This window comes from Carassius gibelio, chromosome A10, assembly GCF_023724105.1.
Source record: "Carassius gibelio isolate Cgi1373 ecotype wild population from Czech Republic chromosome A10, carGib1.2-hapl.c, whole genome shotgun sequence".
Lineage (NCBI taxonomy): Eukaryota > Metazoa > Chordata > Actinopteri > Cypriniformes > Cyprinidae > Carassius > Carassius gibelio.
Genome location: NC_068380.1, coordinates 19,838,980 through 19,865,816, shown reverse-complemented (window position 1 = coordinate 19,865,816; position 26,837 = coordinate 19,838,980). Strand labels below are relative to the sequence as shown.

Below are 26,837 nucleotides of genomic sequence, written 5' to 3'. Positions count from 1 at the left end.
TTTATTTTTTACATCTCTGTAGGAATTCAAAAGGTGAAGGCAGATCATGAGTCAGTGACAACTAAATGAAACCAATACTTCAAACCTGAATTTATCCTTTTCATGAATATGATGAAAATATTTCAATTTTGTGCCACAAATTGATAGGACCCAGAGAGCGTCACACAAGCCTCTTCCTCTTGTTCAGGTGCTGGTTCATGTTTCATGGGGGATGGGGTAACAGAGAAAGTATTGAAAGTAGACCTGGCTTTGCATAAACACACAAGTGTTTTGTGTTGTGGAAGGAAGCAGGAAAAGCAGGCTATTTAAAGAAGCAACTCAAATGACCAAGCAATAAAGCTGGAACTTAAGGGTTACAGGAAAATACACAACTATAAAGTGAGAAAGACTATTACATTTGTAAATGTGTGACAGACATGCATTGCACAACAACACAGACCTGCTTCCTGCACAGTTTCAGGATATAATTAATTATAATGACTGAGGTGTTAAATAAAAACTAGACTTTGGTTTCACAATCCCATTAGGTTTCAGTGTGTGACATGAACCCTGCGGCTTCCTTTGTGAAATACTGTGTAAACATTTATTTAGAATACCAACTACCTGCTGTTTCGACATCTGTGGCAAGTTTATATGAGACAAGTGCTTTTCTTGAAATTAGACACCATATTTCTTGCAGAAGAAAGTGTTTTATTAGACACACAAAAAATGATTAGCTGACAACAGGCGTGGTGAGAGCTGGAGCGATCGGAGCCTACAGGAAAGAGAAAGAGTCATAAGGCTGAATTCTGACTTAATGTACAAGAGAAGATTATATACAATTCTACAGGTCCATTTTTATGAATTCCAAATATCTAAATCATCCCAAACCTCTATGATCATATTTGCTTTGTGAAACACAAAATGAGAAGTTTAGAAGAATGTCCAGGCTGCTCTTTTCCACATAATAAAAGTAATGTGGAAAAATGCACAAAGCTATTTTAGGAAAAAATGAATAAATACATAAAATGTAATTTTCCAGTTATTTTTGGAACTTGTCATTCACAGTCCCCAGAATAACTCTTCCACATTCCTGACTAAATTGATTATTATAAAAGCAAAGATATTCACCAAAATAATTAGGATGACACTCAAAAACATTGAGTTTTTTTTATTTTTTTTATGCAAATATTGTGCATATCTTTTTGTTTGTAAATCTCATGCAAAACAAGAAATGAGATCCACAATGAGGTTTGAAGAAAATGTACAATCTTTATATAAACATTTTAATTTAATCTGCATGTCTCATCCTATTTATTTGTGAATTTCTATTATATTTGTGGATCATAAACCATTTATCCGGAAGCCATTGTAATCACATTCCATTCATCGTCATTGTACTGCATGTAAAACAATGTAAACACTTCAAAACATCTCTTTGTGCTCCAGAATCTCATTTTTATATACATGTATGTGTATACATATGCAGTTAGTTATAGAAACTTCACTCTACCTCTTCAGGAACGTACAACTCATTAGCAAAGTTTTGGGAGTAGTTTATGTGCTCGTCTTCATCAGTCACAAGCGTCTCTTTTTCTGTAGCCTCTTCCCTCGCTGCTTTTGCCCTGCTGCAAATACAATTGGGAGGATAGTTTGATATACAAACATGTTATTTATCAAATCTGTATCTATTATGTTTCTGAAGTGATGAACCTCCTCTTGAGGATGACTGCGGCCATCAGAGCACCTCCGAAGAGAAAGGTGAGTGTGAGGGCGAGCGCAGTGCTGCTGGAGGCGGTGTCCTGACACAGATCCCCGCTGTACCCCTCCTCACACTCACACACCGGCTCTCCCTCCACACTCACACACGTCCCGTGACCGCTGCAGCGCTCCGCCTCACACGACGAGACCTCGACCGCAGAGCCCAGAGCAGGCAGACGCCGAGTATCAGATTTGACACCTGGTTTTCATTAGCACTGTGTTTAGAATCTGATCTGTACATGCAGGACTGCAAACCTGGAAATGGAGACGAACCGATTCACTCACACTCCTCATCCGAGCCGTCCTGGCAGTCTGGGATCTGGTCACAGATCTGGGCCACAGGGATGCACGAGAGGCCGTCTCTGCACGCTTTACTGCCCGCGGGACACTGGAGGCTGGAAACACATTTGGTTTTGTTGACGGAGAGGTAGTTCTGCGCACAGCGACAGGAGCGTCCACCTGGATACGGCAGACACAGGTGACTGCAGCCCCCGTTGTGTTCAGAACAGAGATTGGTTCCTGGTCAGGAAGAGAGAGAACCAGACAAGAATTACAGGACGATTCACTCTGGTACAGAGACGCAACCGGTGTTCAGACCCAAATACTAGATTACACACTGAAAACAGCTGCGTATTTATGTTTTATCTTATTTCTAAAGAAGATAGTGTTAAAAGAAAAAAAGATCAATACTAAAAAAAGTATCAAAATATTATAAAACATGCATAAGTTGAAGTTAATTAAAAAGTAAAATAAGATAAAATTAATAAAAAAGAAACAAAGACCAAGTAAACAAATATCATACAAAATATAAATATTTTAAAAATATAAAAAAAAATATTCAATTAAAAAATATGATAAAAACAAAATCTAAAACAAATAAATGAATATACAGAAAAATACATTAAGGTAAAAAAAAAAATGCACAAGATGTAAAAGAAAGAAACTAATATAAACAAAATTATAGAAAAATAAAGTACATAAAATTAAGTCTAATAAATAAATACATAAATATTGATGCAATAAAAGAAAAAAAAGAATCATTAGCATTTAAATCAACTATAATCACTAATCACTGTAATTCACTATGGTTTGTTCATCAGACTGGAAATGTAAGAGCAAATCAAACACACTGTGGGATACAGTAATAAGTGCAGTGTTAGGTGATCATTTAATGTATTAGGTGATCTTGGTGTTTCACATATACAGGAAATTCATGCACCGTATACAACATACAGTAAAACTGTGCAAAAACAAGAATAACATGGTACTATACTGAACCGAGTGGAGCTGAGGAGCAGCGAGTGAGTCTGTGCTGGACAGGTTTGTCAGGGACGGCTGCAGTGTGAGGTGTGGGAAAATAGAAGAACTCTAATGTGACTTGTGCACACACACACACACACACACACACACACACACGGGACAAATGCAGCAGGGAAGAACCTTTCTGACTGGAGCTGCTGTAAGCCTTCAGATCTATGATGTTTGTCTTCACCTCAAACCACATGTGTTTGGGCTGGAAACCGTCCGTGTACCACACTGCAGCTGAACCTGTTTCAAGAGCAAAGAGCTGCAGATCATCAAACATTTGTAATATTCATATTTAATGAAGATGTTTTTATCAAGAGTTGTTAATAACTGATTGATTGTAGTTCTAATTATCTAATGTATAAACTACTGTCAAAGTTTCATTTGAGAGTCGCTAGGATTCAAAAGTGTTCTTAAAAGAAGCTTTGTTTTTTTAAGAATATTTGAATATAATGGTTGAAAGCCAGGGTGTTGATGACTTGATGCCATCTAGTGGTTCTACACAGAACTGGATTTAATGGAAACGAGACTTGTGGAGGGGTGATTGTTACCGTTGTCCAGTGTGACCCAGAAGAAGATGTTCTCAACACAGGCTAAAGACACCATGAAGGCAGACCCGGTGAGGAACACCTTATAATCAGAGCCATCCATATTAATAGAGCCGATCAGATCATTTCCTGGGATCAAAACACACAAACAGGATCGGTTAGCATTATTGACCAGGTTTGGAAGAGATTCACAGCTTAATAAAATATATAGACATACAATTTTATTTTTCTTCAAACAAAAATTTTTCTTTCCACAAATAGGAAACAGATAACTTATAAATATTTCACAAACGACAATAAAATGTATTGGAGCATTTTATAACAATAACCACCAATAATGATAACTTAAATTATTGAAAAAACTATCTCAAATAAATGGAAAAAAGAATTTATAATATCCATTTCTGAAAAACGACCGTTTAGATGACATAAATCAAAAATACATTTTGAATGGTTGATAGCCAATACTACGGTGTGTAAACCATTTACTAAAACAAAAAAAAAAATAATGCAGTAACAATTAAATGTATATAGAATTTTAAACCTCTTTATTGGGACAAACCTGTCATTTTTAAAGCTACTGTACTTTGTTAATTATGTTAGATAGTCTGTGTATGCAGTTTCCATATATAATGAAGCAAATTCCTCGGTTTCATTGTAAAGCAACATTGTATTTGAACTTATTTTTAGCTACGGTACTCTTTTTAATAGTTCACCTTTTTACTATTTTTGAACTTTCCGGTTCATCAAAGTGCAGTAAATATTGGTCAGACACAGATTTACTTCCACCAAGCTGATTCTTCTTTAGATTAAATCTTGTTCATTCAGACTAATTCTCCAATGTGCATGAACACAAGAGGCGGGATTTATTGCACAAACCTAACCGGTCAGATCCAGTCATATCGCGATTGAGATTTTCCTCCGTTCACTCTCAAACTCAATGGGCTCCGGGGAGGCGAGAGGGTTAGCTGGTGTCACTGTCGGACAATGTTTCTTATGAAAATAAGTGTTTTATACACTTTTTAAATGTTGCATTTAAATTTTTTGTAGTACACATTTTTTCTAATCCAATTTGGAGGAAACGCCCCTGTATGTTAGTATATATTCCCTATTTGTGGAAAGTGAAATGTTCTCTTAACGCACCAATATCTGCCCAATACAGTGTAGTTCCTTTCTCAGAAAAGGCGAGTGAAACCGGCATCTTTGCTTTGCTCCACAGCAGCGTGCGATTGTTCCCGTCCATGTGAGCGCAGTCCAGCTGGGGCAGAGATTGGGGTCCCCTCCGTCCCACTGCGGTGAAGCACAGGCGGCCCGTGGGAGGGTGCAGGGCGATGGAGACCCTTCCCTCCAGCTCAGCTTGCAGCACCAGGCTGGTGTATTTCCCTCCGGGGGACGTGACGTACAGCTGGGGGCTCTTGACGCTGCTCCAGTAGAGGTTTCGGGTGACCCAGTCCACAGCCAGAGCGGTCACCAGGTCCCCTTTGAGCTGAAGCACGTGACCGATGGGTGTGAACCCAGAGCTGCTGAGTTTGAGCTGAGCTACAGATCCTCGTCCGGCGTCAGCTACAGAGACGGTGCGGTCCTCGAGGAGCAGATCGAAGTCTGAAGCTTCATTCACGGCCGGCAGAGTCAGAGCACGGTGCTCCGGCCACGTCTTCATCCCAACCTCTGTCTCCAGTCCCTTAGTGAAGACCTGAGCTCAGGAAGTTAACAACGGCTTATTGAGGGATCGGTAAAAGTGAAGCTCAATCAAATGGCATGTGTGGGATTATGTTGGAAAAAATAGTCATCTTTTAGTTTTGCCCCAAATAAAAATGTGGTTAATTATTATATATATATATATATATATATATATATATATATATATATATATATATATATATATATATATATATATATATATAGAGAGAGAGAGAGAGAGAGAGAGAGAGAGAGAGAGAGAGAGAGAGAGAGAGAGAGAGAGAGAGAATTTTTTTTTTTATAAATTAAAATATATTTATCAAATTTAATTTCATAACAATTACATTACACAAATGCATGAACCATTTTAGGGGTTTTAAAATTCTAATTATATAAATACATAATTTTATAAAATTATAAATTAGGATACAATAATAATTATAATATAGTATAATAAATTAGGAAAAGTAATTATAAATTATACAAATAAAATATCAGCTACATTATAATACAATTGATTTATATTTAATTAAAAAAATCTATTTTATTATTATACATTATACAAGTAATTATGATTTATATGTAAAAATAATTCAAATAAATTACACAATGGTAAATATACATTTAAAATGTAATTTATTTAGGATATATTTATTCATTTATAAACGAACTATTTTGGCTGCCAGTTAACAAACTAGTAGCCTATGTGATGTCAGCCAAAAATTAAACATGAATTAAATTGAACTAATAAATTATGCACCGTACGACCAGGAATGTGCATTTAAGTAAATAACTAAGGTACAATTTGATTTCATGTTGATTTTAAAACCAGTCTACACTGTCATTTTAAAGGTGTTACTCTGCAATCTGTCCTGGAGACAAACTATTGCATCACTTCCATTCAGTGGTTCTTCTGAAGTGGAGTACCTGTGTAATCACGGTAGGAGACAGTAACAGAAGGAAAGGAGAGGAGGAATCGACAGGTGGGGTGCAGCTGAATCCGTCCGAGGCTAAGAGAAGCCCCACGGGGCAGCGACACACCGCTCTGAGCCCCGGAGCCAGCAAACACACGTGAGAGCACCCGAGCTTCTCACACGGGCCGGACACATTGGGCTGCAAGAGCGCGTGCACAACCTAGAACAGGACGGGGAAACGATCAGGAACGGCAGATATACTGATGTCCAGATGAGATTCAGTAACGTGTACAGCATGCATCCTCACTTTGAGGTCGAAGGGCTGGCCGGGTCTCTTGAGAAGAACTTGCCGGTTCTTGCCAGTCAGTTTATTGGCCCCTTGAACGGATCGTCTGTTCGTGTCGGACCAGTAGACCATGTCATTAAACACCGCCACAGAGAAGGGACTAGGCATCTCAGACAGCTGTAGCAACTGAAAAATTATATATAAATATAAATGGATTCACAAAGAAAACTGCTACTAGAGGGAAAGTACACTAAATGGCACATTTCATATCACCCTTATGTTTTCTCCATCCAGCGTCGCGGATCCTATACACCGGAGCTTCTCGTCAGTCCAGTATAGTCTGTCAGTCAGTGTGTCCACCGTCACGCTGACCGGCCGCTCGAGACCCCGGCTGACCACCACCTTCCTGTCTGAGCCGTCCATGCCCGAGCGCTCGATCTGTGCCTGACCTCCGATCTCGGACCAGAACATTACCCTGCAAACAATAACTGGAAACATTTATCTGCATCCACACACGGAGACTGAAGCATCCTGGATGTGTTTCTCACCCCTTCTGAGGCAGCAGCACAAGCGAACGAGGCTGATGCAAATCCTGTTCCACAACCACGATGTAGTTTTGGGGCTCTACAAGACTATTGGTCAATCTCACAGCTAGAATCTGCCCAGCAACACCATCCACCCAGTAAAGGTTCCTCCCCATCCAGTCGATAGCTATGGAGTCCGACTTCACACCTGAATGTGCAAAGTTATTTTGATTAGGCCAGGGTCTCTTAAACCGTTTTGTAAGCCGAACACATTCAGCTTTTAAAACTTACAATATTTGATGGAATATTAATTGCATTTCCTTTTATACATGTGCACACTGAAACTTTTTATACTGAAACTATTTATATTCGAAAGCAAAATGCATTTAACAAAGCAATTTTTTATAAAGTTGAATCTAATCAGTTGTGATTTATTTTTCAGAAAAAGTACTAAGTACCTTCTGAGATTTTAAGGAAATATTTTGATTATTCACATAAGGTTCACAGTTCTCTGACGTCAGTTTTTTTTTTTTTTTTTTTTACCTTTGATGATAGTTTGAATGTTATCCTTTTCTCCGTGGAAGGCATATTTGATGCTCTCTTCCTCCAGACTGACCCAGTACACCCTCTGCTCTTTCAGGTCGTAGTCCAGAGAGAAGATGGGCTTGCGTCCCGGTGTAGTGAGGGCCTGAATGCTGCCGCTCCGCAGACCCAATTTTAACAGCTCGTTCTGTTCAGAGACCAAAAGACTGGGTTCCTCTGCACAAAAACATGATTGACGTGCAGGAAAAACACTATTAATACAGTAGAATAATACATAGTCTATATACTGTACACTTTTCTGCAATTTTTCAGCATTTCCTGTGCAACCAGTTCCACAAAGACACTGTTGTGCAATTATTCAAATGTATTTTAAATATATTTTTGTACCACCCATTAAAAGACATGCAAAAGGGGAAACGGGTTGTTACAAACAGTCACTTCTCGTTAGTACTTGACCAGGATCAGACTTTATAGTGATAAAAAGTTTGGCTATGCTAGGCTAGCTAGCTGCTATAGACTTATACCTGCGGTCTTGCAGCTGCGCCCATCCGGCTCCAGTATAAACTCAGGGTGGCATTGACACAGGTAGGAGCCCGGCGTGTTGAGGCACTTGTGACTGCAGGCAGCGGGCTGAATCTCTTTACATTCATCTAAGTCCTTGCAGGTTAAACCGTCAGACTGAAGCCTGAAGCCAGACTTACAGCCACATCTCTGGAAACACAAGAGGATGTTTGCATTTGGATGCCACTATATAGTGCAAAAATATTTCATTTAAATTTAGCTCGATTCTTGATTTGTGTTTTGCATAATGCACGATTATAACACTCTTCTATAAAGCAGAAAGTGAATGTTTGACCGCTCCGTGTGGAGTGTTGATGCAGTAGTGATGGCATGATGGGCGGCTGGGACTGGAGCAGTTGTTCTTCAGACACCCCACACCCTCATCAGAGACATCTGCACAGTCAGACGCCCCGCTGCACACCAGATCTGGCTCCACACACTCCCCACTTCCACACTGGAACAAGTGTGTGGGGCATTTCACTTGACCACCTATAAGACAAGCAATCAACACTTTCAGATTATTGAACAGTTTCTGATATGGAGTTTAGAGCTGATTTCAGACGTCCACTCACATCCAGATTCATCGCTCTCATCTTTGCAGTCCTTTACGCCGTCACACCTCCATGTCATCACAATGCATTGAGTTTTAGATGCACACGACCACTGGAACTCTCCACACTTCAGTGCAGTCACCTCGCAGTTCTACACGGGGAGAGAAGAGGTGGTTTCACTGTGGTGCAGATGGATAACTTGATTATGTTGAACCTTCTGAACACATCTACTTCGTTTTAAACACACTTGGACTGGAGGCAATACACAAAATTGGGGGAAATTTTTAAACATTTGTTGCGAGACCCCTGTTCAGAGTTATCTCCTCCCTAAACTCACTGGTTACAGAAACCAACAGAGCAATTGTGAAAGCATTTTGAAGAAATCAACAAAAACCTAACAAAACTAAAACGGTCCAAATAAAACAACTAAATACACACACACACACACACAATAAAAAAAAAACCAAACAATACACCACATCACCACACCAAAATCCACAAACATAACACCAACACAAAACTCCACCACAAACACAACAAAACCAAAGAAAGAAACAAACACCATAAACACCAAAATCCACAACAAACACCAAAAAAGCCAGCAAACAAACCAAAATATCACAAGGAAAACACCACATAAAACCCAAAACGGCAAACAAAAACACCATGCACCAAACAAAATATCACAAAGAAAAACAAATACCACAAAAACAAAAACAAACAAACAAAACCTACACAACAGCATTAAGCAAAAACAGAAGCATTTGGTTCCTCTGGGACAAGATCACAGGACCAGTGCGGTTCCTCACCCTCTCATCAGACCCATCACTGCAGTCCTGGTCTCCATCACAGAGCCATTCTTTCAGCAGACACTCGTGTGTGTGGGGGCAGCGCTGCTCCACAGGACAGTGTGGAGGCCGAGGACAGCCCTTCTCATCCGAGTGATCCCGACAGTCAGTGTACCCATCACAGCGGAGAGCCAGAGCCACACACTGACCGCTACTGCACTGGAACCGCTCTCCAGAACAGGGCTCTACAACTGCAGGACGAACCAAACCACAGAGTCAGGAAAACTGTCCGAACACTGAAGTAAATCACTAAAATGGTGATAACGTCTTAAAGTGGACATCGAATGAAGTAGCTTTTTTGGCATTTAGTGTCATGCAAGCCAGTTAGTTATGGGCTGTGAATCTGAAACTGGTTTCATCCCGTGAGCTGTTTGAATCTGCAGCCGGTTTCTACATGGATAGCTAGCTATTAAATAAGACCACCTCCAAGCCATATTTCACACATTTCATGATTCTTGCGTTGACACGCCCCATGGAAGAGAGTAGTGGGGTGAGCAGTAGCTCATTATCATTTAAAGAGACATGCACCGAAACGAGTCGCTGTGAACGGAGCTGTTTTTGACGAGGTAGAAAGGGGGTTTTACACCTTCACGTTCACTTTTAAATGCAGACTCAAATCTTAGCTGTGCATTTATTGAATGAGCATTGTGCATTGTCCAAACTGATTGCAATACATTTTGTGTATAATCATTTACTATTCTTAACTGTTCTAAACTCATTTTAAACCTCTTAAATACATTTATAAATCATTTTTATTGTTGCGATTATCTTTTCATGTAATCACTTTGAATTATCACGCCGTATGAAATGTGCTATATAAATAAACCTGTCTTGCCTTGCCTTACACAACCACTGCAGTAACTTTAACCATAGTACATTACAGACATTTCATAAGGACCCTAATGAAACATACAAACTTGTGTAAAATGGGCATCAAACTTCCCCTAAGATGATTCCCGTTTAAAACAACAACTCTACTCTGCTCGTTCCATGAATGATGCACTTCTATCCCTTACATTTTTATCCAAATATGATGTTTTATCCTTTAACTAAAGCCAATCTTTCTGATTTACTGTTAAGGTGTTGTTTAAGAGCAAAGTCTCGATGGATCTAGATGAACGAATACTCATCAGTTCCTGAAAAAAGTCCTCGAGACTGAACCCAGATCCTGACCCATACTACCATGAACACCTCCTGCCGTTGACCCACCACAGTTGTCTTCATCAGTGCCATCCGCACAGTCTCTCTCTCCGTCACAGAGGAAGGTCTCAGGAACGCAGCGGCTCTTATTGTCACACGGGTGCCTGCACTCCTCTGAAAGCTTCATGCAGTTGATTTCATCGGATCGGTCCTGACACTGAGGTGTGCCGTCACACACAAGCTCCATGTCTATACACTTCCTGCCATGAGCGCACTGGAACTGGCCTACAGGGTTGAAATAGTACACTGTATTCATTTGGCCTTCATCAAATAAGGATACATTGCACTTCTACTGTAAATGTACCTTTTTTACATTTCCGCTCACAGTTCCTCTCATCAGATCCGTCTTTGCAGTCTTTCTCCCCGTCACACACATGGCTGTACAGGACACACTCTTTCCCATCCCTACAAGGTTTGGATCCCAAGGGACATTTCAGAGGTAACGGAGCACTTGCATCCATAAGACCAGTGTCTGAAATATGAAAAATCAATGGGAAAGACTGACATATTTGAAATTAAACAGTTCACCAAAAAATTTTAATCGCCCAACTCTCAATCACACATGACTTTCTATTCAGGGCGAAACACTAAAAGATGTTTTAAAAGGTAAATTAATAAAATGCATTAATTTGTTTATGCATGCACACATGCATGGTGTAAATTGTGGACTTACCGCAGTTTTTCTCATCTGAACCGTCTCTACAGTCTGGTTTTCGGTCACAGATCTGCTGACTCGTCAGGCACACGCTCTTCTGGTCGCAAAGCATGGCACAGACGGGGCACTGTTTCTCATCCGAGCCGTCAGCGCAGTGTGGGTGACCGTCACACACCAGAGAGCTCTCAACACACTTCCGTCTGTCCTCGCACAGAAACTGGCCTGATTGCAGGACAGCGTCTTCAGCTCATCAAACATGCATTGACTTTGATCTATATCATCTAAGAACAGCACATCAGTTACCTGGATCTGGACATAAAGATATGCAAAACCGCTCATCGGCTCCACTGGGACAGTCCGTCTTTCCATCACACAGCTGGGACTGTGAGATGCATTTTGAGGTTTCATGACAAAATACAGAAGGGCTAATGCAAGCTGGCTGCTCAGTGACGGATGGGCCAGTAATGGGAGCTACAAAACAAATCCGTGAGTACATTTAATGTCTTCTTGTGATATCAATGTGTACTCACTCTTACCACAGTTGTGTTCATCGGTGGCGTCCACGCAGTCTTTCTCTCCGTCACAGAGGAAGCTCTCTGGGATGCAGCGAGTTTTATCATCACACTGATGTCTGCATTCGTGTGAGCGACTGAAACAGTCCAGTTCATCAGAGCGATCCTGACACTGAGGTGTGCCGTCACACACCTGCTTTCTGTCGATACACATCCTCCCATGAGCGCACTGGAACTGATCTACGAGGACACACTGTTAGTTACACACGTCTTGAGTTACAGAAGACAGTCAGGGATCGGTCACATGAGCTTTACCTGCTTTACACCGATATTCACAGCCGCGTTCATCAGATCCATCTTTACAGTCCATCTCTCCATCACACACATGACTGTACAGCACACACTCACGGCCGTCCTCACAGGGTTTAGAGCCCACACGACACTTTAATGGTGTGGAGACGGTTTCAGGAGCAGTGGTGGGACATCCCGTCTCATCTGAGCCGTCAGTGCAGTGAGAGCGGCCGTCACACACCAGATCCCTCGCCACACACTTCCTCCTGTCCTTACACAGGAAGTCACCTATATATAAAAAAAACAAAAACAAAGGAATGGTGACTGCATGCATGCTTTAAAATTAAGCTATGTTTCGTATAATTAAGCAAGTGACCTTCGAGTACCTGAGTTTGGACATCGGTCAAAGCAGATGGTTTCATCAGATCCATCAGGACAGTCTCTCTTCCCATCACAGAGACTGGTGTGAGGGATGCACAGCGCCCCGTCACGACACAGCACCGCAGGACTCTCACACTTCACCACCTTTGTGGGGTACCCTGAAGACAAAACCATTAAAAAAATGACTCTTAGCCAAATTCATAGAGTCGAATCATATTTCCAGCAGTAGCTCAGCTTCCCACCGCAGTCAGATTCATCGGTGCCGTCCACGCAGTCTCTCTCTCCGTCACACAGGAAGTTTTCTGGGATGCAGCGGGTTTTATTATCACAGCGGTGGCTGCAGCTCTTGCTGCGTATGAAGCAGTCGCTCTCGTCAGAAAAATCCTGACATTGCGGTTTGCCGTCGCACACTAGTTTTGAGTCTATGCATTTTCTCCCATGGGCACACTGAAACTCTCCTGAGGAACAACAACAGAGCAAAGTCTACTAATAAGAGTCATGTGGAAGGGAAAACTTCTGTGCCACTAGCGTCACAAAATAATTGTAAATAAACTATTCTGAAACGCTTGTTCAACAGGGTTTAGGGGAAAGTATTAAAAACAGTATATAAATGAAACCGATTTATGGATAAGAAAAAGGTCCACAAAAATAAATAAAATCAATAGATAGCAAAAAAACAAATAAAGGCTTCATAGATAACTGTATATAAAAAAAAAAAACCTGAGATGCATACATAAATTTACAAGATTTTTGAATATAAATGAATAGATAGAAGTAGACAAACAACAATATAAAAGTAAAATTTATAAAATTAGACCATTAGAAATTCATAAAAACGCAAATAGTAAATGATATTATATATAAATGTATATAAAATGCATACAATTATAAATTGAAATGGAGAAAATTTATACTTTTCCCTTTTTCTTTTACAAAGTGTAAACTGTGTGTAAAATGATCTCTGGCTGGACTACCTGCTTTACACTGATATTCACAGTCGTGTTCATCAGATCCATCTTTACAGTCCATCTCTCCATCACACACATGACTGTACAGCACACACTCACGGCCGTCCTCACAGGGTTTAGACCCCACACGACACTTGGTTGAGGATGTGGTCTCTGCTGTGGGACATCCCGTCTCATCTGAGCCGTCAGTGCAGTGAGAGCGGCCGTCACACACCAGATTCCTCTCAATACACTTCGTCCTGTCTTTACACATGAAATCACCTGGGAGAAAACGTGATCGTAAAGATGTAAGCCAGCAATTCCTTTATCACGTTACAACTAAAACTCAAACAATGCATTCGTTACTGCGGTATGGGCAGTTGCGAAGACACGGTCTCTCATCGGATCCATCAGGACAGTCTTTTCTCCCGTCGCACAGATAGCGCTGCAGGATACACAGAGACGTCCCTTGACAAGCCACGTAAGGGATTTTACACGGTGATGGTGGAGTAGGCATGGCTTAAAAAAACAAAAACAAACTTTTATTGTCACTAGTGAAGTGTTAGATCAATTTGAGTCGCACTGACCCAGAAACACATTACACAAAGTAAAAAAAAAGGATTTAAAGGTCCCGTTCTTTGTGATCCCATGTTTTAAACTTTAGTTAGTGTGTAATGTTGTTGTTAGAGTATAAATAATATCTGTACAATTCTAAAGCTCAAAGTTCAATGCCAAGAGAGATATTTGATTAACAGAATTCGCCTACAAAAAACCACCCGTTTGGACTACACCCCTTTAGTTCCTGCAGTAATGATGTCACTTAAACAGTTTTTGACTAACCTCCACCCACATGAATACACAAAAAAGGGGGCGTGGTCTTGTTGCGCTCCGATGGAGAAGCGGAAGAGCTACGTTTGTGTTTGCCAAGTCGTCGTAACGCTGTTCTTTTCATCTCGGAGTCCAATCATCTTTGTTTGGGCTTCCCAGGGACGCTGTACTTGGAGATCAATGGTTACAATTTATGTTTAACTCTGTTCCCGAAAATTATAATGCACATGTAAAACTATGTGCAGCACATTTTGCTGAGGACAGCTTTCTCAATCTCAATCAGTTTAACGCCGGATTCACACAAAGATTATTCTTGAAAGATGGAGCAGTTTCCTCTTTGTCTGGAGAAGGTGTTGTTTATGGACCACAACCGGTAAGTGTATTTTATTATTTAAGTTGGTGCGTTTAACAGTTTCTGTAACTTATTACACAAAGAGAAATGCTGTTTAGCTTTGTTAACTAGATGTTAGGGCTGTGCAAAAAAAAATAAAAATAGAATAAATTGAATGCGATTTTCATGCGCATCTCATCAGTAAAAGCGTTCTGTTATTAGAAGCACATCTCCAGCACATGCGTTCAGTTCAGGATTGCCAGGTTTTCAAAACAAATCCTGCCCACTTGCTTCTCAAAACTAGCCCAATCACGTTAGCAGGAGGGCAGCGCGCGCTCCGTTGCTGTCGAAACACAACACAGGAACCGCTGGCCCAATCAGAACTCGTCACGTATTTCTGAAGGAGGGACTTTATAGAACAAGGAAGTCATCAGCCCGTTCTTATGACAGTGAAAACAACTGTATACAGATAGGTGAATTGTGTGAAAAATACTGTGTTTTTTTTTACACACGAAACATGAACACATGTTATATTGCACACTGTAAACACAATCAAAGCTTAAAAAAAAAAAAACATGAATAACGGGACCTTTAAAGGATTATATCTCCCAGTTTGGAGCAGTTCATATAATTGGAAAGCAGAGCATGTCATGTCCTGATGCTTCTGCAGCAGACTCACCACAGTCGGCTTCATCGGAGCCATCCCAGCAGTCCCTCATCCCGTTACAGACGAAGACCTCTGGGACACAGCGGCTGTTCCCATCGCAGCGGATGCTGCAGCTCTTGGTGGGTTTCCAGCATCCCGCTTCATCCGATTGATCCGGACACTGAGGAGTCCCATCACACACCTGCCGGATGTCAATACATTTCTTCCCCTGAATACACTGAAACATCCCTGTAAACAATCCACAGACAAGGAGCAGGTTAACGAGTCAAGAGATTTTCTATGTAATCCGTACATTCAGATCTGCAGCCTGGCTCTGACTTTGGCAACTGCTATCATCTTGTCCAGGCGCAAAATCAGCGCAAAAATTTGGGCAAAAGCTGTAGTGTATTCGAGCCCTCAGTAAATATTGTTAAAGACCAAAAAAATGAGATTGTGAAACTGTTGCAACATCTCACCTGGACTGCACTGAAGTTCACATTGTTCTTCATCAGATCCGTCCTTACAGTCCATCTCTCCATCACACACATTACTGTACAGCACACACTCACGGCCATCCTCACAGGGTTTAGAGCCCACACGACACTTGAAGGAGGCTGCGGTTGTGGTTTCAGTGGCTATTCCAGGACATCCCAGCTCATCTGAACCATCAGCACAGTGAGAGCGGCCGTCACACACCACAGCTCCATTAATGCACTTCCTCCTGTCCTTACACAGGAAGTCACCTGTGTGAACAACATACAATACAGCAGAGCAGGCACGAGTCATGACCGATTACATCTTAGGGATCGTGACCAGCTGGGGGAGGATGAGGAGGAGCGGAGAGAGAGGAAGAGGTTTTAGAAAGGTTCTGGGGACTTGCCAGTTTATCAGGCTGGGAGAAGCACAGTTATTTTACCTGGAGCAGCACATGAATCGATACATGAAGCTTCATCAGATCCATCGGGGCAGTCTCTTGTGCCGTCACACAGCTGAGCCTGAGACACACACCCTGATGTTCCCGGACACAGGACAGAGGGACTCTCACAGCTGGTCTGAGCCGGTCTGGATACAGCTGTCAGGAGAGTCTTATTAGGTTATTTACAGACTTCCACCAGACACAGTGTTTGGAAAGTGGAGTACAATAAGAGGGATATGAAGCAAAGATTGTACCGTGACAAGCAACTACTGATTGACCAAACCATTTTTAAAATTGGCATAAAGTTTGGTACACACGTATAGGCTATTCTGGTCTAGATTAAGACACTTAAGACTAGGGTTGGGTATCGTTTGGCTAACGATGGTAAAAAAAAAAAAAAAAAAAAAAAAGTTAATGTTTATGTTAATGCAACTTTAAATTGGCAATTTTGACACACTCTTGCAATTTTTGTGTATAACTCGCATTGCTTTTCAACAATTAGCAACCAGTTATTATGTAACAATCTTGGATGAACAGTTTTCCAAGTTCAGGAGCACTTTTGGCTCACCACAGTCGGCTTCATCTGTGCCATCTCGACAGTCCCGAATCCCATTGCAGATGAGGACTTCAGGAATACAGTGATTGTCCCGGTCACAGCGCATGCTGCAGCTCCTTGAGGGTTTCCAGCATCCTGCTTCATCAGACTTATCCAGACACTGAGGAGTGCCATCACACACCTGATTGAGTTCAACACACCTCGCTCCAGAAGTGCACTGGAACTGCCCTGCGGCGGAGGAACAAGGACACCGTGAGGACAGTACTGGGATATAATGTTGATATGAAGGTTGGAGTACTGGGATTAGTCTAACCGGGCTGGCACTGACGACCGCAGCCGTGTTCATCTGATCCATCTGCACAGTCCATCTCTCCATCACACACATGACTGAGCAGCACACACTCACGGCCGTCCTCACAGGGTTTGGAGCCCTTGCGACACTTTAATAGCGCCGTGGTTGAGGTTCGAGCCGCCATGTTACAAGCCTCCTCATCAGAGCCATCATCGCAGTGAGAGCGGCCGTCACACACCAGACTCCCATCAACACACTTCCTTCGGTCCTTACACAGGAAGTCACCTGGCACAACATTACAGATGTCCACGCTTAGCATTTTCTTTGGAAAACTTTTACGTGCATTGATGATCACGTGAAAATGTACCAGGTTTTGAACAAGCGTCTACACATGAAACTTCATCAGAACCATCCGGGCAGTCCTTCTTCCCATCGCACAGCCGGATCTGGGAAATGCACAGTGATGTTCCCGGACACATCACGGATGGACTTCTACAGACTGGAGCCGGAGGCTGCAAACCTGACTTGTCTTTGTCCAGCGTCAACATATTGATATGCCCTCTTTTAATCTCAGCTGTTAAACGTTAGGAGATCAGCCATGATTAGTTCACCTTTAAATACTTAATGCAATTAACACGATAAAACCAGCATCTTTTTGAAACTCACAGCAGTTGTGTTCATCGGTGGCGTCCACACAGTCTTTCTCTCCGTCACAGAGGAAGCTCTCTGGGATGCAGCGAGTTTTATCATCACACTGATGTCTGCATTCGTGTGAGCGACTGAAACAGTCCAGTTCATCAGAGCGATCCTGACACTGAGGTGTGCCGTCACACACCTGCTTTCTGTCGATACACATCCTCCCATGAGCGCACTGGAACTGATCTACGAGGACACACTGTTAGTTACACACGTCTTGAGTTACAGAAGACAGTCAGGGATCGGTCACATGAGCTTTACCTGCTTTACACCGATATTCACAGCCGCGTTCATCAGATCCATCTTTACAGTCCATCTCTCCATCACACACATGACTGTACAGCACACACTCACGGCAGTCCTCACAGGGTTTAGAGCCCACACGACACTTTAATGATGTGGAGACGGTTTCAGGAGCAGTGGTGGGACATCCCGTCTCATCTGAGCCGTCAGTGCAGTGAGAGCGGCCGTCACACACCAGATCCCTCGCCACACACTTCCTCCTGTCCTTACACAGGAAGTCATCTAAGAAAACAGAGGGAAGTCTTTCAACCAGGTTTTTCCAGAGTCTAATGACCTGTGCACATCAAGTCAGAAACGCAGAAAACAAACCAAACTAAATGAAATATCTAAACAAAAACAAGTCTATACTTACACTTTAAATGTAAAAGTACTATGAGCTAAATTTTTTAAACCTTAAAATACTCCTTCAGGTGGAACAAATATATGACATTTTTCGGGGTTTCTTTTTAACACTGTATAACCGGTCTCAAGCATGTAGAAGACTTGAGAAACAGGAAAGCCATACAGGATTCAAACAACATGAGAGTCACTGAAAGACTTTTAGTAAACGTTTTTTGGGCGAAATGTCAAAGCATACCTGTCTTCGCACACGTGTGCACACACGAGGCCTCATCAGATCCGTCCGGACAGTCTCTGTTCCCATCACAGTGCTGAGATCGGCTGATACACACGGCTGATCCTTCACAAGAGACTTGGGGACTTTGGCAAGTCACCTCAGTAGGACGCACATCTTCAGTTGTTGTATCTAAAGTGGATCCAAAACTAAAAATAAATAACAGTAGCATAAAGACACAAAATCAAACCCAGAATACCATTGCAAACCTTGTTGGACTTCCCTGAGGGCTACAGATAAGCTAATAACCCCATTCTCTACCGCCACCCCTGAGACGCGAGCTCCATCTCTGCGATTCCACACGGTCAGGATGTTATTGAACAAGGTCACCGTGTAGGGTTCATAAGCAGCCATGAGGGAGCCAGGAACGACCCAGTCTTTACCAGCGGAGTACCTTCTCATCTTCAGGAGACTCATAACCTGCAAGTCTGAAACAACTTCACATTCAGCTCAAGTAAATGAAAGCCTGTAGTGTGCACACTAACAGTTCATTGACACAGAAAAGACACTCACAAGACTCCACGCTCCAAAGGAAGCCATTCGCTTTACGGTCAAACACAACGGCTTTGACCCCATCCTCCTCAAAGCTGAAGATAGCTTCTGCATTTCCACCAATCAGACCCAGTTTCATCCTCATGATCTGACCTCCCTCCAGCCAGTACAGCTGTCCTCTCTGCCAGTCCACAAAGAGGTCAAGGATTGCGGTTCTGGCTTGATACAGCTGTCTGGAGATACTCCTGTCGAGAGGGCCAATGGTAGAAACGCCAATGGAAAGTTCATCGCAGGCCAGCCAATACAGATTCCCAGTCCTCTGGTCAACTCTGACGAGGCAGGCTACAGGAAGTGACAAGGCAAGACAGAATTAGTTACTTTAAGCTAGAATAAACATAGCATTAAATGTGTATTAAGTCCCTCTGTCTACTATAATGGCCAAATACATTAAGTAAACAAATCTATCCACATTGCACAAAATCAAGCATGAATAACAGCAGGCATCAGTTCTCATGTGCTCATGTAGAGTATGTTTCAAGGCTCTAGTGGAAACGGTAACACACCGGGTTTTAATGTCAGGATGTAGTCCGATAAGTCCTGAGACTGTATGTTCGTCTTCACGTGGCCCGTCCCATTAGACCACACCACACATCCTCTCCGCCAGTACATGTCAAAGGACTGGATGTCTTCATCTGAAGTAAAGAGTTCAGTTTTCACAGGAATCTTTCCTGCGAACTCCAAACTGTAAATAGCCGTGGCTGTGGCATAGGCGACCTTAAAATCTGACAATGACAAGAGGTGAACATCTCATCAAGAGGCAGCTCATTTTGAACTGAAATGCTAAATATCAGATGTGAAACACACTTTCACAAGATCCCCAAGACATGGGCAGCGCTCCTTCAGGACACAGACAGGTGAACCCGGCAGGAGTTTTCTTGGAGGGCAAACACAGCCGGCAGCCCGAGTCTTTACACGTAGCAAAACCTACATCACAAAACACAATAATGCTGTGGTGTATCCACCTTTAAGATTTAAGAAATAATGTGCGTTCACGAAACTTCATTTACCTCGGGGTTGCTGAAGAACATGGTAGATGTTCAAGAAAGGAAGCGAGGCTTTTAAGATGAAACCATTTTGTGTGTCAGCAGGCATACTTTGAGAAGCCTGCGAGAGTTTTTTCTCATCGGCCCAGTAAAACCAGCCGTTAAACACGGCCAGGGTCTGAGCAGGACGGCCTTGAAAGAAACCCCAGAAGGTGTGCCGTCCCGTGCCGTCCGTCCTGATGCTCTCAATCGCCTGCCATTTCAATTGAAAAACTCAACATGAACACAATCAATAAATCTGACAACAAAATTAGTTTGTTTTTTCACCCCAAACATGTCGCACCGCTTTGTAAACACTGATCCAATACAGCCGGCGCGCCGCCACATCCATCGTGAGACTCCTCGGGAGCTGCGCAGTAATGAAAACCAGTGTAGTCCGGTTCAAACCGTCCAGCTCCGCCCTCTCGATGGTCAGCTCTTCAGTCGCTTCTTTATTAATCCAAAATATGAAACTACAAAAGGAAAAAGCCAGATATAACCATGCTTTTCAAATCTGTGCTAATACAGTCAAAAGCAGTTTGTACCTCTCAGTCGGGCTGAGGACCATCTCTGTCGGGTCCATTTCTTTGGACAGGACCGTGCCTACAGCACTGCCATCAGCTGCACCGGTGAGGACGGCTTTCTGGGTAACACTCGTCCAGTACAGCTGTCCAGTAAACCAGTCGACGGCTAGACTGTGCAAACCAGACTGCCCTAGTGAGAGAAGAATAAAACACGTCTGCTTTCAGTGGAGGCCAAGATATTTAAAGTGGTTTTGCATTGATTTAGTGCTCGACTAGCCTGAATAAAGAATTGCGCTCCTCCGTTTAAAAGCCTTGTAGATATTCCCATCTTTATCAGCCCAGTAGATGAAGTTTCTCTGGATATCATAGGTCATGGCTATGGGGTCACTCTCGCTTTTAAAGAGCGGCTCGTAGACTCTGGTCTTCACGTTCACTAAACCAATCAACCCCTTCCTGGAGGTCAAGATCTTGGTCACGACTCCTGGCGAAAACAGTCTGATGTCAGTGCTTCCAGTGTATACTTGTTATTAATTGTAAGATCTGAAAACACATGTCATAAGTTACCTTGAGCTTCGCAAGAGCCATTGTCAAGAGCTTTGAAACCATTCTGGCACAGACACCGAAAAGACCCGGGTGTGTTTGTGCACAAGTGCATACAAGGTCCAAAAGACTGGGCACACTCATTGACATCTGGAAAAATATCAACTCAAACTGAAAGACTGTATTTGTGACCGTATCCGTTGCACATCCAGAGAACAGCATCAATGCTGCATCTTACAGAAATATAGTCTGCTTAGAGGCAAAAGTGCACACATACCTTCACAATCAAGTCCATTTGCAGAAAGGGTCATTCCAGTGGGACAAGTGCACAAAGCTCCCCAAAGCTGGTCAATGCAAGTATGACTACAGCCGCCATTGCCATAATGACAACTTTTACCTTGGTCACATGGAAAGGTGAAACATGAGGGGAAAACCTCATCAATAAAAGCACTAAATAAATAAATATTCAACATTCAAAAGGAACACTGAGGGTCTTTATGTACCACATGTTAGTGGCTCATCTCTCTTATCCGAGCATTGAGCAACTCCATCACATCTCTGTCTGGAGGTTAGACATGTGCCATCAGGACAGCGGATGCTCATCTTCCCACAGGAACCTAATCAAACACAACCAGGCAAATATTCACCACGACGCTTACAGACCATGAATCAAAAGGACAATATGATATTCTAAACATCATCAGAAACCCTGTTTAAATGTACATGTTTTGTGTAAATCTGCTTCTGCAAAGGATGCTCACAGTATATGTGAATATGAGAGGGTGAGCGTCACATGGTTTCCACCTCCAATTTATTATTATTTTTTAAACTTAGTTTAGGTCGAATATACAATTTAAATGTTTTTAGTGTCAACTAGAAAACTTCCAAGAGTTCACAGAGCTTGTTATACATGAAACCAGGACAATGAAAGCATTTACATGCACGATCATAGAGCAATGTGAAACGATACAATACTTTTAAAGGCATAGCTCACCCAAAAATGAATATTACTCCATGATTTACTCACCTTCAAGCCACCAGAGGTGTTTATGACCTTCTACTTTCAGATAATTCCAATCGGAGTTGTATTAAAAAATGTCCTGGCTCTTCAAAGCATTATAATGGCAGTGAATGGGTGTTGAGATTTCGAAGCACGATAAAGTGCATCCAGCCATCATTAAAAGTGCCCCATGTGACAAATCAATGCATGCGTGCAAGAAAAATAAAATTTCAAACTTTTTATTTTTATTTTTTTAAACAACTGCCATTATAAAGCTTGGAAGAGTCAGGACATTTTTTTTTATACAATTCTGATTGGATCCATCTGAAATAAAGTCATGCACACATGACTCAAGGGTGAGTACTGTAAATCATGGGGTAGGATTCATTTTTGTGTGAACTATCCTTTTAATACATTTAAATACATTTATCCATATCCTTCCCATTTTGCATTTATGAATAGGTTGTCCCTATATCACTCGTGTTAGGGCCTGGATAATTAGAGGCTGTGTCTCTTCTTGTTTTTATTTTAATCGAATGGTTCGACAAAGTCACTTAAAGCCACAGGTTGATAATGCACTGACATTCATACATTGTTTAATGAGGGTTTAGCACTTGTAGAGCATCTCACCACAGGATTCTTCATCAGAGTTGTCACCGCAGTCATTGACGTCATTGCAGAGAAGATTTTGTGGGATGCAGATGTTGTTCCTGCACTTCCAGTCACCTGACAGACACCCCAAACGCCTGCTGCAGTCCCACTCATCTGAAGCATCGGGACACTGGGGACGCCCGTCACAAACATCAGACACAATCACACACCCGGAGCCATCCGCACACTCCAAGTCTCCAGGCTGACATACTAATGACAAAAATACACTCGTTTAGTTGTGTTCTCCTTCCATAGAATCAACCAGATGCAACCTAAACATGAGCATAAAAACACGTCTTCAGGAGCAGGTGGGGTCTGATACATACTGCAGTCCATCTCATCAGACCCATCCTGGCAGTCACTGACACCGTCACAGCGCCATCTGTGTGACACACACACTCCATCATCACACTGCCACTGATTGCTGCCGCAGCCCCCGTCAGCACCTGAAACACCACTCACAGAGCTCACACACTTCAAACACTTCTGACACACCAGGACTCCATACTTTATACAGTCTGGAGCTTTCTGGAGGTCAAATGAAAACGTTAAAAAAACAACATGAACGTCTAAGAGAGTAAAAATTATATACAACTATTTATTTCAAAGATTTTAATTACTTGTGGCCGATAAGATGGCTTTCTTACAGTCATTAGAGAAGAGACATTTCCAAGGTACTGAAAGGCTGGTTTTTATGAATGTAAGAAAATTGAACATGCGCTGACCTTGTACAACGGAATTTAAAACAATTACGACAATTCAGCAAAAAATAAATAAATAAACATATGTAGTAATATGATGATTTACTGCTCAAGAAACATTTCTGATGGAAACCTTGATTTTTGTTTGTTTTCTTTAGTTTTTATTTGATGAACAGAAAGTTCAAAAGAACAGCATTTTTGTTATTATTATAGAAATTGTTTTGTAGTAATATACCGGTCTATAGCAGGGGTCCCAAAACTGGGTCCTGGAGGGCCGGAGTCCTACAGAGTTTGGCTCTGACCCGAATTAAACCTGAAGCAGCTGATCCATGTCTTACTACACTAGAAACTTCAAGCCAGGTGTGTAAGAGCTAAACTCTGCAGGACACACCAGGGCCCGGGTTTTCAAAAGTAATCCAGTAGGATTTTGGATAATGGATTGGATCAAATCTTGAAAATGTGTTTTTCAAAAGAAAAAACGGATTACATAATCGGATTAGATCACGTAATCCAATCTCGGTTTTGATCCGGATCAAACCTTTAGTTTGGGTTTTTTAAGAACTTTTTTGTAGGATTTGGATCACTTTGATCCAAAAAATATGGATTAAACTGATCCCATCAGAAGGGTGGATTCAGCGTGGATTTTATGGCCAAAATGTAATGAAAACTTAAAAAATTTATCAAATAATACTATATTTGGATCATGCAGTACCTTACAAGATATCCTATTTATTCATAAGGTTTTAATTTTATTTGTTCATCCATCAGGCTACAGTGATTAGGTAGGCTTTAACGTATTCAGCCTTTCAGAATAGGCCTACACCAAAGTATAAAGAAAAATAATAAAATAATCCCCCAAACAGCTGTCTAAATTGACCAAAAACAATACATTTTATTCTGTCACTAATTGATATATATATTCATCACAATCAAAAATATTGCTTTACATTAAGTCTTTTTTTTTTCTCAAAACAGCTATACTTGATACTTGTTATAAGTATACTCAATGTACAGTGTTTGTGTTGTAGGTCTCAGATGAGCGGACTGCTGGAAGAGGATGGGGTGGGGTTTATCTTGTTTTTATATTATTTTTTAAATGTCTGGGTTTTCATTTCAAATAAAAATGAACTTATATTGACCCCTCACTTGCTATTCTACTTGTTGCTCTATACATATCTATAGTTCTACATTGTGATTTCCTATCCTGTTTGAGCACTGGTTTTCCAGATTTGGTGATCCTGAAAAGTTCCTATCCGGATCAGATTGATCCAATCCGATGTTGCTTTAAAAAACTGGCTCCAAAAGTAAGATGGATTACGTGATTACGGATCGCAAAAAAAGGATTACTAAATCCGGATCAATTTTATCCGGATTAAACCTTTTGAAAAACCGGGCCCAGGACTATAACTTTGATTATTGGATGCTGAATTTAACAGAAATCATTGTATCAAGTTTCTGAATGATTCATTATAATTGACACTAATTTTCAGAAATGAAACAAACTCAACTGAGACATCATGTCTGAACTTCTGAACGGTAGTGTAAATGTTTTTATGAAACTAATCACACACATTTGTGAAACTGGACTTTTCGATAAAAACAGGGATGCAGCTTTGTGACAACTAGCCCCGGTTTCTCCTTTAATTTTTATTATAATTATTAAGAATCGGAGGGATCGTTGAGGAGCATAGATATCACCGTCCTACCGCTCTTGCAAAAGCGAGAGAATTACCTGTCAGTAACACAAACACCGCCGCGCAGAAGATGAAACGCCGCAGGTCCATCACACACCTGTTCAAGCCACGCGCGTGCGAGCGGACCAATCACAAGCCTTTATAAGATCCCGCTGCGCGAGACCGGCGCCACCGTGACGTCATACAATCCTTCGTTTATGCAAGTATATATAACAAATATTGTCCTGATTTATATGTAAGTTTAAGCATTTAATAATAATAATAATAATAATAATAATAATAATAAATATATATATATATATATATATATATATATATATATATATATATATATATATATATATATATATATATATATATATATATATATATATATATATATATATATATATATATGTTTGGACTAATTATTATAAATAATGTTTTTGAAGACCTCACAAACGCTGCTTTCATTTGATCCAAAATATACAGTAAAGGAAAGAGGCCTAATATTGTGAAATGTTATTACAGTTTCAAATGACTGCTTTCTATTTCAAATGTAATTTATTCCTGTGACGGTAAAGCTGAAGTTTCAGCTTCAGAAATCTAATATGCTGATTTGATACTCCGTTAAAATCAGTTTTCTATTGGGGCTCAGTTATTATTATTTTTTACAATATTTTTGTGGCAACTGCGATTCATTTTTATTTATACGAACAACAACTACAATAACAACAAAAAAGTTCAAAAGAACAGCATTTATTTGTGTTTTGTAATATGATGTTTTACTATCAGTGTTAAATAATTGAATGCTTCATTGCTGAATAAAATAATGTATTTGCTTTTTTAATGCATGTATAAATAAAATATTTATTATCCACCACTGATTATTACCAAACATTTCAATATTAACATAACATTTGTCAAAAGTATTTTTCTTTGGATGCAAACCAGATTTCAAAAAGTAGTTTTGCCAAATTATGCAAAAGACATTGACATAAAGATTAACGACTATACTAGTTTTTTAAATAGTTTAGTTTAATAACTGGCATATATATATATATATATATATATATATATATATATATATATATATATATATATATATATATATATATATATATATATATATATATATATATATATATATATATATATATATATAATTCCAGACAATAAAATGGCTGACATTGTCATAAAATTTCCACACAATGTTTTCATTTAAATTAGATAAATTATATTTAATTCATAGTAAATAAGTATTTTTAATACTGTGAGCAACATTACCAGAGTTTTTCCTCTCAAATGCCTTTTTCCTGATTTATCTATAACAAATAATATTAACATAACACTTGTGTATGTCTATTTCATAAACAGTAAAACAGAAAAGAATGAATAATATAAGTAGTGCACTGTACATGGTTAATATAAGTGCTTATGACTGCAGATGAAAACAAGCAGCGATGAAATGACGCACAATGGCGACATCTAGTGATGTGAGCTGGTA

General features: G+C 40.7%; 1 protein-coding gene across 9 annotated transcripts; it reads right to left on the bottom strand.

Moving 5' to 3' along the window:
* Positions 1-669: 669 nt before the first annotated feature.
* Positions 670-25,461, bottom strand: LOC128021484 (low-density lipoprotein receptor-related protein 2). 9 transcript variants are annotated; one of them, XM_052608724.1, is made up of 49 exons: positions 25,390-25,461; positions 23,283-23,402; positions 22,936-23,166; positions 21,809-21,922; positions 21,583-21,702; positions 21,330-21,455; positions 21,043-21,246; positions 20,787-20,955; positions 20,546-20,714; positions 20,227-20,455; positions 20,024-20,143; positions 19,723-19,941; positions 19,181-19,501; positions 18,877-19,095; positions 18,632-18,799; positions 18,013-18,276; positions 17,722-17,937; positions 17,423-17,629; positions 17,077-17,340; positions 16,776-16,991; positions 16,208-16,363; positions 15,768-16,034; positions 15,325-15,540; positions 13,853-14,005; positions 13,514-13,768; positions 12,782-12,997; positions 12,545-12,697; positions 12,183-12,446; positions 11,892-12,107; positions 11,659-11,826; positions 11,374-11,577; positions 11,005-11,172; positions 10,710-10,925; positions 9,462-9,691; positions 8,674-8,803; positions 8,397-8,590; positions 8,065-8,251; positions 7,541-7,756; positions 7,022-7,205; positions 6,747-6,948; positions 6,495-6,659; positions 6,201-6,407; positions 4,737-5,286; positions 3,597-3,722; positions 3,181-3,288; positions 2,026-2,259; positions 1,693-1,939; positions 1,493-1,607; positions 670-754 (listed from the first exon to the last, which is right to left on the bottom strand). In XM_052608724.1, exons 1-49 carry the CDS (start codon positions 25,439-25,441, stop codon positions 713-715), a joined length of 9,537 nt encoding a protein of 3,178 aa, XP_052464684.1. In that variant the 5' UTR covers positions 25,442-25,461; the 3' UTR covers positions 670-712. The 9 variants fall into 9 exon arrangements, 8 of the variants coding, with proteins under 8 accessions (XP_052464684.1, XP_052464685.1, XP_052464687.1 ...); XM_052608725.1 differs by having other exon boundaries at positions 1,493-1,604; positions 25,390-25,456; XM_052608726.1 differs by lacking the exons at positions 670-754; positions 1,493-1,607 and having other exon boundaries at positions 1,793-1,939; positions 2,014-2,259; positions 25,390-25,456.
* Between the last annotated feature and the right edge of the window lie 1,376 nt (positions 25,462-26,837).